Source organism: Muntiacus reevesi, chromosome 2 (assembly GCF_963930625.1).
Source record: "Muntiacus reevesi chromosome 2, mMunRee1.1, whole genome shotgun sequence".
NCBI classification, from domain to species: Eukaryota; Metazoa; Chordata; class Mammalia; order Artiodactyla; family Cervidae; genus Muntiacus; species Muntiacus reevesi.
The window spans coordinates 17,978,697-17,994,654 of record NC_089250.1 but is presented as its reverse complement, the minus strand read 5'-3'; the positions used below and the strand labels follow the sequence as shown (position 1 = coordinate 17,994,654).

The 15,958-nt window shown below is 35.7% G+C and overlaps 1 protein-coding gene across 5 annotated transcripts in view; it reads left to right on the top strand.

Moving 5' to 3' along the window:
- Positions 1-15,958, top strand: part of CREM (cAMP responsive element modulator) — a 64,717-nt gene that overhangs the window by 31,235 nt on the left and 17,524 nt on the right. For 3 of the 5 annotated variants that reach the window (XM_065921032.1, XM_065921033.1, XM_065921031.1), the window contains 3 exons: positions 2,183-2,329; positions 5,340-5,437; positions 5,580-5,722. In XM_065921032.1, coding sequence (XP_065777104.1) covers positions 2,183-2,329; positions 5,340-5,437; positions 5,580-5,722 — 388 coding nt within the window. Of the gene's footprint in view, positions 1-2,049; positions 2,068-2,182; positions 2,330-5,339; positions 5,438-5,579; positions 5,723-14,114; positions 14,304-15,958 lie in introns of those variants that run through there. The other 2 variants (XM_065921041.1, XM_065921034.1) reach the window with 2 other exon arrangements.

The following is a 15,958-nucleotide window of genomic DNA, read 5'->3' as shown; positions in this document are numbered from 1 at the left end:
GTATGAAAATCCAGCTTGTTTTAAGTTAAACCAGACATTAAAATAATTTGTTAAAATGTAAAACATTGACATTCTTGGCACTAATTATTATGTCTTTGAAAATAGTCTTCAGAAAATGCTATTTATGTTAGCATATGATGGTGTCATTGTTATTTTTAAATTAATTACTAAGTATTTTTAAAATTTCTCAGTTTTAATTTCTATTTAGTAAATATCAATATTATATATATATATATGTATATATATATATATATACACACACATATAATATAACAGCTTAGATTATATATCTAGAGCTGAGCTGCTTGTCATAGCCAGTTGCGCACATCTTTTTCCAGCTTTGTGTTCTGTGTCACCCATTGGCAGCTTAAAATCTGCATAGTAGGAGTATTTTCATTACAGAAATCTGCAATTTACCCATAGCATTTTCCCTTCCCAGGAGCTGGCTACACATTTACAGGATCCTGCTGGATGTAACATAAAAGTTGTTTGAAGTCATCAGTCACCAAAGAGTATAAAGATGTCCTGAGACTTAAAAGTTTGAGCCTTAGTCATTTGGCAGAGGAATACCCTTTTTTTTTTTTTTTTCCTGGCAACTGGTTCTCAAAGAGAAGAATATAGTTCAAGAATATAGTTCATGCAGGGAACATTTGTAGAATAAATCTAGTGGCTTTTAAACTTCTGGATGTTAAATCTGAGGGCTCCATTATGGGATGCCCTTTTTCTTTCCCCTGAAATCTAAAGTTGGCACTAATACTCCAGGGGCAGGTGGGCTGAATTTGCCCATGGGGCTCCATGTTGGGTGCTCTCTGCCCCGGGTTCTCACTTTTCTGTTCAGCTGTTATCCAGACCATAGGAAGGCCCGGCTCAAGGGGCAGCTTCCACACAACACCTCCACTTGTTCAGACTCCTGCTGATCTTTCTGTTCTGTACTCCTGTGGTTTTCATGACCTGGACAATGGAGCAATTAGTTCTCTATGTTTGCGTGCTATTGTTCTTTAGGTGTTGGTTTTAGCAATTCTGCTTTCCACCCTGGTGCACCTAGTTCAGTGCTCTCCATGGAGGTTCTCTTGCATGGATAGAAGGCTTTACTTCTAGATTGCCAAAGAAGTTTGCCTTCCAAGGGAATGCTGTAAATACATCTGATTATTTGTTATCAACCCAGTTTTTAGTAATTTTTTTAAAGTATTTGTGTAAGTTGATTGGAAATGATTGGTTTTCCTTCAAGTGAGGGCCCACAGAGGCTTTCTTCAAAATTTGTTTTAGATTCTGTAGTCTGCCACCACTCATAATAGAAACTAGTAGGTTCTTTCATGTCCAAAGTCTCTGTCTGTTCCGAGGAAGTCATAATGAATAGTGAAACTTAGTAAAATGAGGCAGAGTTTGTCAGATTACGCAGGCTTTTAGGACTGAGTTGTTTACCAGTTAGAAACTTGGCAGGTTTTGAGTCCAGAGAAGTGAACAAAACAAAACATGTTTTAATGTGTTTTGCTGGCAGGGCTCTTTGTTGCAAGCACCCAAGGTGGTGGGAAACAGCTGTATCTCCTCTGTGCAAACCAAGTGATGGTTCTGCATGCTGAAACTGTGGGGAGGGGAGTGTGCAAGGACCAGACAGTCTCCAGGGCATGAGCTTTCTCTGGTTTGGAGATGCTAAGAGCCTGAGAGGTCCTGGGACTTCTTTTACCTATGCATTTTTTGTGACTATTGGGGCATAAAAATAACTGCAATTTTCATCAGTATAGAGACAAGGCATTGGCTTATATCTGGAGTAATATTCTAATATCACATGTCAGAAGTTGCACTTATTAAAAAAATAATTTACCATATTTAAGTTCTGTCTCTGATTGCTCTTAAGAAGTTAGAGAGAGTAGTTTATACTCTGGCCTAAAGAAGGCTTCACTCTTAGTAATCTTGAGGTAGTAATGAGGTAGTTTAACTGCTTTAGAACTTTGTGCTTGGAACATTCTTAGCCACTGAAGCATGGGAACCGAAAGTGAGACGCATGGGTTCTTTAATATCTGTCACATCAGAGAATGACTGTTCCAGCACTGTAACCATCTCCTAATGGTGAGTATCCTGGCTTGCTGGTCATTTCTTAGAAGCAGGGGAAATAGGCAGATTGTAACAGTGGAGGGAAAAAAAAGTGTTCAGCCTTAATCTTCAATGATGCTGGTTTTTGCAGGTTTCTGTAGCTGGACCCAGCACCGGAAGAGGCTCCCCAGCTGTAACTCTAGTACAGTTACCTTCCGGCCAGACCGTCCATGTCCAGGGAGTAATTCAGACACCACAGCCATCCGTTATTCAGTCACCACAAATACAAACTGTTCAGGTTAGTGTCCTGCCTATATGACTTCTCTTTGGCTTTCTTGAGCTTTTATTTTTTCTTTTACTAATTCATTTATCCTTTTTTTTTCCTGTAGATTTGATGCTTTTTTTTTTGATGCTTTTTTTTAACCATATAAGGAACAATCTATTAGTATGATGGTAATTTCTTATTGTTTTGTCAACACTGGCTTCTTTATCTATTTTGAAATTGCACATTTGCCTATGTTCTTGAGAGAAAAATTATAAAATACAGAAAAGAAGAAAGTAAAAATAATCTCAACACTCAGATATAAGTACTATTCACATTTGGTTGAAAGTCTTCCATATATGTTTTCTGTGTGCATACATAAACATGTTTTAATGGCATGCTAGTATTCTATTATTTATATGTACTATATTATTACTAAATTATAATGTAGTAATGTTACCAATTATATGTAGTGTCTTTTTTTAGTCATAGATGAACTAATATAAATTATTTTAATGCAATTCAACATAATGTAACAATTTCCATATTTTAAAGTATTTTTTAAGTTTTTAACACCTTGAGAAATGTTATTTATACACATCCCTGTGTTTATCTAAATATATGTACATAAGCTATATTTGTATATTTGCCTAAAAATTTCTTTAGGATAAATTCTAAGTGGTTGAACTGGTGGGCATGGAAAAGAGTGATGATCAACTCCTATTAAACATTTGGAAGAATTACCTTTCTATTTCTGTAGAAGTTTCTTTTTTTTTGAAAGTCCCTGAGTCATGTCCAACTCTTAGGTACCCCATGGACTGTAGCACACCAGGCTCCTCTATCCTGAATTCAGGCCAGAATACTGGAGTGGGTGGCTGTTCCCTTCTCTAGGCGATCTTCCCACCCCAGGCTTTGAACCCAGGTCGCCAACGTTGCAGGCAGGTCCCTTTTTCTTTGTGAAGTGCTTGGTGTCCTGTCGGATACAGAGATTGACTCGAACTGCAGTTTTGTTGTCAGCTCCTGATTTGCAGGTCCAGTCCTTCTCCTTTAAATTGTTGCTCTTTGCTCAAACTCAGATTCATTTAGCAAAGCTCTCCAAAAATGCTTAAAAGTACTTTGAGGCTTCTTTGGAGATGTCTGATAAACATGGTAATGTAAATATTGTAGTACTGCCACTGTTTTCACCAATACTCACAGTAAAGTGTAGAAATTTAGGTTTATTGTTCATTCAGTATGTGTGCATGATATAATTGTTAATTGCTGTTGCATTTATACATCAGATTAAACCTTGGTTTTTTTAAATGTGGTTAGTGTTGCAGTTGTGATCCAGAGATGTGTCTTGTTATTTATTGTCACCAAAGTTGGTCATAAATTCTTAACATTTCTTAAGCAAAAACATTCTTTTTTGCATCAACAGATATAAATTATTAAGTATGCATTTTTAAAGCATACTTTTTCTCTTTTACTAAATTTATTTCTGTTCCTTTTTAAGGTCAGTTTGTCTTTATCCTTTAAATATTGAAATTATTTGAACCTATCTCGTGACAAAAAGATCTGTGAAGAAAACATAGTTGCTTATACTTAATTGGTCTTGTCCTTTTCCTATGTATTTGAATCCAGTTTGTTGCAGAATAAGGATAAGAGTTGCACCACGATACTGGAAGTACTAAACCCATGTGCAGTATAAGTCTGTTTATCTTTGTGGCACAGATGTCTCTTCCGAGTTGTTCAAAAGTTTGAGTGATTCTCAGTAGTGTCTCTCTTTTTTTTTCCTTTCTTGTGAGGACCTTGATTCTAGGAGCTTCTGACTCTGATTATAAAACAAGACTGTCCACTCTCCTTTTTGTGATGTTTATTAGGATGCAGATATTTCTACTTAGCTTTAACCTCTCTGGCACTGGAAGAGAGAGTATTATCTCATTTTCAATAGGCTATTTTAGATATTGTTAAATGGGTGACTTAATTATCTTTACAGAGGTAGGAGCCTTTGGATCTTGTCTTAGAATTCTGACCTGGTGAGTGATGAACTTCAGTTTTCACTTTCTACAGTAATAGCCTACCTTGCACAAAGGGGTGGTTATGATTATGCAAGAGATGTGTGAAAGCCCAAATGAAAGTGATAAATAGTTGGCGATGATGTATGGTTGTCTGACTGCAACAATAGTTTCTCTAATAAGTTCTCTTCATGCCTGAGTGTGCTTATGTATAGGGTATCCATGACCAAAGATGCATGGTTATACGTGTGGGCAAACATACATGCACATCCATATGCCTTGGGAAGTATATGTTCCTGCTTACATTGTTGGTATTTTAATATGATTTTTTTATTATACTCAAATCAAATCCCATGTCCTCATAATATTCATTGGAGGAGTTTTGTAAGCTCAGAACTAGATGATAGATGATATTAATAGGTAGTTTTGTAAACTCAGAACCTATGATAGATGGCTGAATATATTGAGAACAGTCAATACAATGAAATTGTATTTAAAACTGATCTTTCTTTTAAGGAGTAATTCCTTGTTTTGACAAGACCTACTGACATCAAGCCCAACCTACTTCTTGTAATATAAATCATAACTTTAACCAGGCTTGTTAGCACAAATATTTACCTACTTAATATCCTTTCTTCTTTGGATCTATCTAATGTCTAATTTGAAGACCCAGCCTAAGTCAGCAGTGGTATTGTTTTCTCCTCCGTCACGTACTCGCTCACCCTCTTCTGGATTTGTGAGACGTTTTCAGGGTTGGGGCTTAGGCCTAGTGTGTCTTACATTCAGTGTTTTCCTGAAGCCTGTCTGGCGCGTGTGCATTTCTGTAGCGTTTGTCATCTGTGTCGTCTTTGGTACACGGGCTGGTTTACAGCGAAGCGTCAGCGTCTGCGCTTCCTCTCCTGAGCCAGGTTGTGAGCGCGGTTAGCCCGGCTCTGAGTTCTGTGGGCCGTGCCCGGCTTTGGGCTGCACACACAGCCCCTTCAGACACTGGGTTGTGAATGAAGGAGATACCATGGGTTTTATGATGCATCTCAGGAACTCTTGTGTTATAGGTAGCAACCATTGCAGAAACAGATGAGTCTGCAGAATCAGAAGGTGTAATTGATTCTCATAAACGTAGAGAAATCCTTTCACGAAGACCCTCTTACAGGTAAGTTAAGTTTCCTACAGTCATGAAAAGTTTTTCCAAAAAGGGAGAAATAAAGATAACCTCAGATTCTCCCCTGATAGCTTTTCTGTTTTAAATCTCATTCATGTATCTTAATTCTTTGTATTGTTGAATTATGTTTTAGAAAAATCCTGAATGAACTTTCCTCTGATGTGCCTGGTGTACCCAAGATTGAAGAAGAAAAATCAGAGGAAGAGGGAACACCGCCTACCATCGCTGCTATGGCAGTGCCGACTAGCATATATCAGACTAGCACGGGGCAATACAGTATGTATGCGGTGATTCCATGTGTCGTAGTGCTAGCTTTAAGTCTCTCGTTTCCCTGAAGCAGCTTGGGTTTTGGCACTAAACTGTTCCATTTAAAAAATGCATCATAATACCTAAATTGTGTATCACAGTGTGAAAAGTACATGTTAAAGAAGTGAGAGATTTGTACTGACAGTTGTCGTATACTTTTGAAAAATAACAAAAAAAATTTTGTTTACTAAATATAGAAGAAAACTTTGGGGTCAAAATAATTTTCTTATTTATATGTTTGTATTCACATCTAGTAAACATTTAAAGCTTACTGTTTTTGTCTCTATGATGCATGTGAACACAGTAAGATATAAAATGTCTGTATCTCGTTCTTGTTGACTTTTGTCACCAACAATTACATCCTACTAATCTAAAAGAGGTGCTTGTGTTTTCTAAACTATGTTTTAAATGTAATTCTGTTTTCACTACTCTCTACTATGTTAATTTGTGCTGCAGCTTTTTCTAGAAGAGAATGGAAAAATGACTTATTTTTTTAAACTGATGCAATTGGACAGGTCATTTTATCTGAAGTTTTAAGCACCAAAAGCTGTAAATAAACAGATGCATCCACGTTTAGTCTTGTGCATTTTAATGGACCGCTAGTTCTATGCTTTGTGCTCCAGTTAAGGCACTAGTCTCTCCCCAAATCAAGAACATTTGATATAAAAAATACTTTAGTAAAAAAAGAAAAAAAAATAATAATAATAATAAAAAAAAGAAAGAAAAGTGGGGAGGGAAAGACAGAAAAGGCAGGAAAAAAGGTTTTTTTTTTTAAAAAAAAGCTAGTTAGGTACAGAAATATGTGTGATGTTAATGACTGTGTTGATCCAAGTACAGTGTTATTATTTTATTTATTTTTTTTTAAATTTTTTTAGTGTTAATATTTTAGATATATTTTCTGTTTTCCCTTTAAAAAGTAATAATACCTACAAAACATCTCAAGTTTTAACTAATGACCTGGCTGCTGTAAATCTGTGGGAAAGCCTTATACAGTCACTAGTTTTTTCTTTTAGTTGTGGTAGATTTGCAGTATTAAGCAAATTCTGCTTTGGTGATTCTGGTTCTTTGGGTAGCTCCTACCCTGATACTAGGCAGAACTGGGCTATAATAGAATTTGTCCACATCCTGTACAGAGCGCTCACTGGACATGTCCAAATTCAATGTTGGGAAAAGAGAACTCTCCACGGTCTGTAAGAGTTAGACCTTGAGGTTTTCCCCTTCATTTCTCTTTCATCACTTCTCTGATTTATATGCCTTTTTTGGTCTGACCCATGGGAGTAGATGGTGGAAGTTTTAGAACCAGTAATTCTAAAACTGGGCGGGACTTGGAGATGCTGGAACCTCCTGGCTAGTCAGTTCTGGCCTTAAGTAGTGGGCTGTTACCATCTTATCATTGTCTCTCTTGTGTCATGACAGGGCAAATGTTGGAAATTACTGCTGAAATTATGCTAAGATATCTTAAAGTTTGGAGGGTGATTAAGATGTTGTCACCTTACACATCTCTCTGGCATATCCTGAAGCTGCTTAGCAATTGATCTGTTTCTGAGTGACATGGGCGAGGACACTGGGTGAATTTGCCTAGATTATTAGCTGAGAATTTGGAGTCGTGAGAACATGTTGGGTTGAGAGGATGTTGAAGCTGGCGATGATACGGGGAAGGCGGTGGTACATGGTCCTACCTGTCACTGCCTGGTGTTATTTCACATCTCAGGTTTTTAGTCTTTGAAGTATGACTAAAGCTAAATTGCCAAGCTCAGGGTTAATGTGAGAACAAAAAGAGACAACAGATTTTACCTGTGGGGTAAAATCTTTTGACTCTTCATGTCAAAAGAGACATACTGCTTTTGACGTGAAACAGAGAAATGTAAGCCAGCTGCGGCAGTGTCTCGCTCAGTGTCGTTAAACTGTCCTCTCCGCAGCATTGCTTGAGCTCTTAGCGTGCACTTAGAGCTGGGGGTTCAATATTGTCGTCACTACCTTGGGTGTGGAGTATGTGGGTGTGGGGGAGTGGAGTCAGGGGTTCTGGTTGAGAACTAGAAAATCAAATGTTTAGAAATTAGGGTATATATTTATTTGCCACATTAAAAGTCATGGGCAATTTTTTTTTTCCTTAGCATAGAAGTTCAGGCACATTTATTTACCGTTTACCATACAGTTTCTCCATAAGATGTCATGGACAGTTTGTTACTTAGTTTTCTTAATTTGGACCCATACAGTAGGTTCCTGGCAGTTATTTTAATAAAAAGTTGTGTTTGTCCAATATGTGTTGTCTGCAGGTTAAAAACTGCCATTTTATTGGTTCTCAAAAAAGGAATATTGCCTATGTTAAAAACAGATTTCTTAGATACTTAGTGACACTTGTTTATGTTGATAATTATTTCATTTGACAAGTAAATACTAATATTTAAGTTTTTCTTTAGAAGAAAGACCTTGCTTTAAGTGTGTATTTATACAAGATCCATTTTCATCAACCATTTCTTACTAGCAATAGCTTAACAGAAATTAAGGATTAAATGTTCTTAAATATCTAGAAATAGAAAGAGTTACTGGTGTCCTTTGGTTTTTAGATTAGAGGTTATTTTACTAGAATTTCTGGAGATTTTTCTGTGTATTTCTATGTACCTAGTTTTGAGATCGTTCTATGAACTTTTATTATAAAAAGATTTTAATTCTTTCTTCAACTTTTATCCATGGATTAAAAAACTTCAAAAATTATTATATATAAATTATAATTATTATTTACTTATTTTACTAATTATTATTTATTCTAATTTAATACAGTGAGTTTGTTGGTGTTAAAAACAAAGGAACTGTAAAAGTTGAAGAAATAAAATAAAAAATTTAAAAATGAAGTGTGCTTAAGTTTTTTCATATACAAGTAGTTGTATTTTTAGTAGTTGAAAGTGAGATATTTATGGAAGTTGGCTTTATTATTTCAACTTATTTTTTTAATGACAAAAGCAAGAAGTGAAAGTTAGAATAGGCTATTTCCAGGAGTAGGGAAAATAACTTAAAATAGGCAGGGATTCATTATTGCAACACCAAGAAAGTGAGCTACACTTGCGAAACTTTACTGGAAGTACTGATCTTAGTGACAGGGTTGCTGTATGCCAATTAAGTCATTCTGGTCAAGGAAAATCTGATTTGTCTCAAGAGACTATTTCTGAACTATGGTGGTTCAGACTGTCTCAGAATTAGCAAAGAATGTTACTTACTGCATGACATGCTTTGAGTGGGAATGAATTCATGAACAGAGGTTGTGGTTATTCTACTTGTGCTGTTGCAGGTAAAGAAATTTAAATGTTTGAAGTTTCTTCATTAAATTTTCTCTAAAGACAGGTTTTTTTTTAATCCATTGTCGAGCTAATCCTACTTCTTCCCTTACCAGTTAAGAGCTATCATCCAAGAGTTCAAATTATTTTTTCCTAAATATCCCTCTTTCTTTTCTTGCTCCTACTTTGCTCTCCTAGGAATCTTGTTAGAGTGAGTCTCTATTAACTCATCTGTATGCTAACGGTAAGTAAGTTCATCCTAAATCCAGCATTATGCAGAAAGGTTTTCTGTGACCTTTGTGGACTGCTTGAAGAATTCAGAGTTCTCAGGAAGCTCGAATGAATAAGCACCCATTCCATTTCCTCATAAGAGGAATTGGCATGATCGGCTTGTGCATTCCAAAGTAAATGCAGTTGCATTTATTGCTGTCAGGAGTGACTTTGCTCCTGTGCTCCCAGGAAACCTGTCACAGCAAACTTGGGATGGTGTCTGCGTGGTGTAAGCCTGGTTCTTTAACGTTGGTGTTGCTCTCCTTGTTGTAGCACCGGCCTGTCTTAGTCGTTCAGGCACTCACAGTTTGCTGTGTTGTGCTCACTTCTTGAATTTCAGTCTGAAAATTCACTGGAATAAGGTCTGTCCTCTCTTTTTTTTTTTTGGCTGTTCCTTTTTAAAGTTCATTCAATGAGGTTTTATTTATGAATCCTTTCATTGCAGTTGGAATAAAGATGGTTTTAAACTGTAAATTGTAAGTAATTAAACATTTACGTGTCTATGTGTTTGAGTTAGCTCATACATAGTAGTAGTGGTAGTGGTAGTCGCTCAGTCGGGTCCGACTCTTTGCGACCCCATGGACTGTGGCCCGCCAGGCTCCTCTGCCCATGGGATTCTCCAGGCAAGAGTACTGAAGTGGATTGCCATTCCCTTCTCCAGGGGATCTTTCTGACCCAGGGATCGAACCTGGGTCTTCTTCATTGCAGGCAGATTCTTTACCGTCTGAGCTACAGAGAAGATCCTGTAGTTTGAATTAGCTCATATATACAGATTTAGATTTAAAAAGATGTATCATGTGAAAAGACGTCAGATGAAATCTTAAATTTTGCTTCTTCCTCATTTGGTCATGAATTTTTTCTTTTTCAGTTTCCATCCTTATTTTTCTCTTCCTCCTTTATTGATTATATATGCCTTTAAATATTATTTTTTAATTAAAATTTTTTTTTACCAAAGTTCTTGAATTTTCATCCTATAAGTAGTGTTTTCCTTGCTTCAGTGATACTACTTCCTCTAACAAGAGAAGTGTGCCATGGCAGTGAATAGTAGAAGTAGCAGATTTTTTAAAACAGTTTTTTATGCCAAGAATTTTTAAAGAATTCATTGCCTAGACTAGTTGGTATGGTATCATCCTGGCTAACATGGGATATGGTAACTTAGGGATAGGGAAATCATACTTGTTAATTCTAATTTGGAAACTAAATATCATGGCTATGTCAGAATGTATAAGAAGACATCTGTGTAACCACTAAAACTGACTTAGTGGAAAAATAACTTCTTAACTAATGAATTAAACTCTCTCTAGACAAACTTTTTTTTTTTTTAAATGTAAGGTCAGTGTGTTCAACATTCAGTCTGTGGGTACAGAGTGACCTACTAAATCATGGGGTGCAGTTCACCTGAGACTTTAGGGGACAGAAAGTTAGGCATCTCCCAGACCAACTGCAACACCAGAGCTTAACCTCTGCCCACCACTACTCTGAGCAGATAGTATACCATCAGGCTTGAGTCAACTCATAATGGGCAGTGAAGTAGAATTTAACTGATCGTGTAATCTAACCATTCAGTTTTCCTTGAGTTGAGATTATTTCACCAAATCGTAATGTTATTAAGGCTTACTGAGAAGAGGAAAATAAGTGTGCATGTGTTAAGTGACCTAAAATAATACACTACTTTGCCTCTGCTTGCATCCTAATCACTATACACAGGCCCGTGTAGGCTCTCCATTACGAACAATAAAGTGGCCATAAGTATAAGTTTTTATGCCTCAGTTGCATGCCCACCAGGCTGCTCTGTTCATGGAATTCTCCAGGCAAGAATACTGGATGGGTAGCCATTCCCTTCTCCAGGGGATCTTCCTGACCCAGGGATCAAACCTAAGTCTCCTGCATTGCAAGTGGATTCTTTACTATCTGAGCCTCCAGGGCAGCCCTTTCAGTCCAAGAGAGCATTAGTAAAACCTAGGTCTCTAAGGACCTAGGAATCAGTAGGAAATACAAAGCTATTTTATTTTCATTGGTTCCTAATGGCCTTGATAAGGGCCAGTGATTTTATTTTAAAATGATTTGCCAGACCTGATGTCTGATATTGGTTTTAAAATACTTCAGACCGCCCCCCCCCAAAAAAAAAAGGTTTGGAATAAGTGGGTAGGGCAAATAATTGACACAAAATTCTTTTACCTTTTATGTTCACTAGAAAATTTCCATAAGCTTGTAAAGCTAATAGTTAGCTAAGATATGACTAAACTCATTCAGTTAATTTCATTTCTGTTTTTCCTACTACTTAATTTATACTGATGTGTTTATTGAAAACATATTATGCTATCCTTGAAAATTTTTGTAACCTAAAAAGTTTTCTCCTCACATCTTTTGAATATATACACACATGCTCACAAAGCCTATTTCCTGTATCCTGAAGCACTGAGAAATCTTTCAGCATTGGGGATATTGTCAGTTGAGAGATAATATTTTTAAATGGGAGAGCCCTCTGTCATTTGCTTATGCCAAAATCAAGAGTGCCTTTGATATAAAAAAAATAAAATTTAGGCTAAAAGACAAGACTCACCAGTAGAAACATTTTCTCTCGAGAGCCAGCTTCTGTGTGCCCGTGTCTTTTGTTTTCCATTTCTAATTATATAATGATCAGAAAAATAAATGATAAGAACAGATTCAGTTTTTCACAGTGTGAAAGCAAAGAAATTTGACTAGATCTATTGGGAAAACATTGAAAACTAAAAGAGTAAAAAAAAAATGAAGTATGAAAAGAAGAAAGAAAGGATCTTTATCTACCTATTTCATGGTTCTTATCCTTGGAAGCAACTACTGAGATCTGTTACTAGTTGAAAAGCTTGATAATATTGTCAATATGGAAAATTAAGTTCCATAATTACAATTTGAAACCATACTTCATTTAACTCTTCTACACTTACATGTGGCTTAAGTTTTTATCTGTCCTGTCTTGAGGAAGTGATAGCCATTCACTCATCAGTCATATTTATTGAGTGCCTGCTGTGTGCTAGGCTTTGTGCTTCTTAACATGGTGGGTACACTGCCCGTGCCTGTTCTTTATAAAGCACTGTTTCTTTGACATCAAACTATCAACTGAAAATATGCATTCAAATATATAACAACATATGACATTGATTCATGTCCAGCCATGAAGATCCAAGGAGGCGATCTCTTCTTTTTTAGATTTCTCTCAAACCCTTTTTTTTTTCCTCTCAAACCCTTTTATTATTAAGAGTGAGTCCTGAGATCCTTGAAATCTTTGGACAGTCATGGTGAAATCTTGTTTTGAAAATGTGTACGAGATATAATGCTCTAGATGAACCAGACAAATAAAGTGAGATTACTTCAGAGTTTCTCAACTATTGACATTTTGGTAACTGATTCTTCAGTTTCTATCAATCTTGTGGTAGCCTGCCAATGAACTAAAACCAGATAGTGCCTCTGTGTTGAAATCCTTTTTTAAAATGTTAACTTATCTTTCTGTGTTGGGCCTAGAACTTTAGGTCAAAGAACTGAAGATTTGGTGATGGTGGTGGTTATTGTTACTAATAGTTCTGACAGGTTTATCTGATCAGATTGTCACCTTTGCTTAGATGCCATAACAAAGTTAGAAAATGACTCTGAAATATTCAGAATATACCTTAGACACTACCACAGCATTCCAGTAAGGCACTTACATTAAATTACAGGTGTCATGTTACTCTGATTATGTGTTAACTTCTATACTCGTTGTAAAGTCTAGTTAGCTGGTTTATATGTGATTTTTTTTTTTTAAAGACTAGCCCTTGTTCCACTTAACCTCTAGTGTGTAAACTAAAACATGGAGTCATCTTTATGTTAAAGTATATAGAGCTCTCAGATATTTTCAATAGTACTTATTTGTCTATTAGAGTGAAATTTTAAAACATAACATTTGATCAGTTATTCTTTTGAAACTTTCTGTTAATATGTCAACTTTTAAACATGGTTGGTAAGTCTCGGTGTTTAAGGGAAGTCTACCTCATATCTGTTGCCATAGCTACAGTTATTTAAGATACTTTGTAGAGGTAAATACTGTAGCACAAATTCTTTCTGTACAGATACCTTTTAAGGTTCTTTCCAACTTAGCATTTTATATTTCAGGATTCTCCTGACATAGTCAAAATGGTAAAGGTTACAGTCTTATAGACTTGCACTTTAAAACCTCATCTCTAAAAATAAATAAATAAAACCTCATGTCTAAATATATATATATGTATACATACATATTTTTATTAAATATATAAGTATACATATTTTAATACATATATATAGGCTTTTAAGCTATATATTAAATATATATTCCATTAAAAGTTACTTTCTTTTGATGATAAATTAGACAAGTAGTTAAGGTACAAATTTATTGTAATTATAATGCTCGATGGAATTTGACTGACCATTTCTTAAGTCTTAGAAGAATGTTGTTTATAACTAATAATATATGAGAAAGAAAGGAGAAAGTCAAAACCTGGACTTTATCCCTGCCTGCATCTCCATTCTTCCTCTTAGATACTATATATATATATATGGATGCCAGGGAGGAGGAAGAACTCCCTGAGTTCTTTGTATTTCAAGCAGTTCTGAATATAAGAATTTTCAAGTGTCTTGAGCTTTTTCAGTGTGTTGTCCCATGAAGGAGGGTCCCTTGATCAATCAATCTAGCATAGAGAATTAAGGGTAACTTGAGAACGAGAAGCTTTGGTCATATATAGGTCCAGAGTATATATTCTTCCAATATGGGGTTGTTAAGAACAAATCTTGAAATTCTCTAATACTTCTTTTCTTTTTCTGTTAAGTTGCTATAGCCCAAGGTGGAACAATCCAGATTTCTAACCCAGGATCTGATGGTGTTCAGGGACTGCAGGCATTAACAATGACAAATTCAGGAGCTCCTCCGCCAGGTGCTACAATTGTGCAGTACGCAGCACAGTCAGCAGATGGCACACAGCAGTTCTTTGTCCCAGGCAGCCAGGTGGTGGTTCAAGGTATATGTCATTCATCTAATGCATTTAGAATACCTGTGGGTTACTAGAGCACGCCATTTAGTGGTGATTTCATAGTTCTCTGAAACGTACAGGATGTAGATTTGGGGAGGGAGGGAGGGGGTAGGGAGGACTTTAAAAAGGCTTGGAGAAGTATTTTAGCATACTGTACCAAAAGTTAAATAAACTATACAGTTTTTTATTTTTAGCAGATTTTATTGCCTCTAAAGAAAAGTTAAATTCAGAGTAACATAATGGAAAAAAAGGAGTTGGAAACATGAAGTTCTTAAGTAAATATTCTTCCTCTGGGGATTAGAAATGTACCAAATATGTTTTTAGTACCTAGTCTTAGGAAGACTTTAAGTATCCAGTCCACAATGCACTGAATTTGGGTTTTTCCCCTGTTGTTACGCTCAAGCCTACTTTCTAGAATCTTATTTCAAAACAAATGCTTTAAAAAAAATGCTTATTTTGTGCTTTCTTTAGAGCATTTTTAGTACATTTGAATTTGGAGGTACCTATTCTATCTCATGTGAAAGCTAAGAGTAGTGAAATGAAGCAGTTGTGATATAGCCTTAAGTTTTTAGGGTAACCTAAGATTTCAATGAAAATTGAAGTATACAGAATTTTTTATTTCATTCAGTTGTGCTCAAATAACTCTAATGTGTTCAATGCAACTTTCAAAAATCTTGTGTTTTAGTTTCATTCTATTCCCCTTGGTCTATTTGCACTAATTTTAAGGGCAGGGGGTAACATCAGTTCTTTTAGTTTGAAAGTTTTGCAAGTATAGAAAACAGCAGATTACAATTGATGGGTCTCTTGATAATTTAGATTTACTCTGAAGAATTTGGGGCACTATATGGAGTATAATAAAAGTGTATGAAAAGCTAAACTGGTGACATTTATGGAGTTTAAAAAAATCAATAATATTTACCCAGTGCTTTAATGTTTTCTTTTAAATATAAAATTAAAGCACCCATTCTATTTATCTGATACTCATAAATCCTTTATACTTAAATGAAAAATCATAAAGAATGCTCTCGTTTCTTCTCATTTTATCTTTTTTTAAAATGGAAAATCTACTGAAAACTTGCTACTTTAAGAAGGAGAGTTTTTTTTTAATGTTTTGTATTGTGCATCAATAATACACACGTAAGTCTTATATTTGGGGGAGTTTAACAAGTATTTTTCTTCTATAAGTCACAAAGGATATTTTTCTGCATTGATTCTGTCAGCTTTATGGTTTTACCTTTCACATTACATTGCTAACCTACCTGTGATCCACCTCTGTGTATAGTGTTGGGTGAAAACCTGTTTTTATTTTTTCTCTCCACATATGCAGCCAGTTATGCACCATCTTAACTGTGCAGTAAGTAGGCCTTGTGCAGTCATGAAATGTCTCAGCATTCTCTCTGCTGCATGCCAGCACTACACTGCTTTTGTTGTCACAGAACAAGCACCCCTTTTTTGTCTTTTTAACTTTTTGTTTTTAGTGCTGTTTTCGCTTTTGTGAGCTATTGTTCTCTCATATCCGTTGGGAATAAGGTTGAATTTCTAAAAACTAATGGTATAATGCAGTAAGAAAACCAATGTGAGATTACACTCAATTTTATCAATTGACTTAGGGAAAACTGAAGTCTTTTTTCTTATTGAGGTAT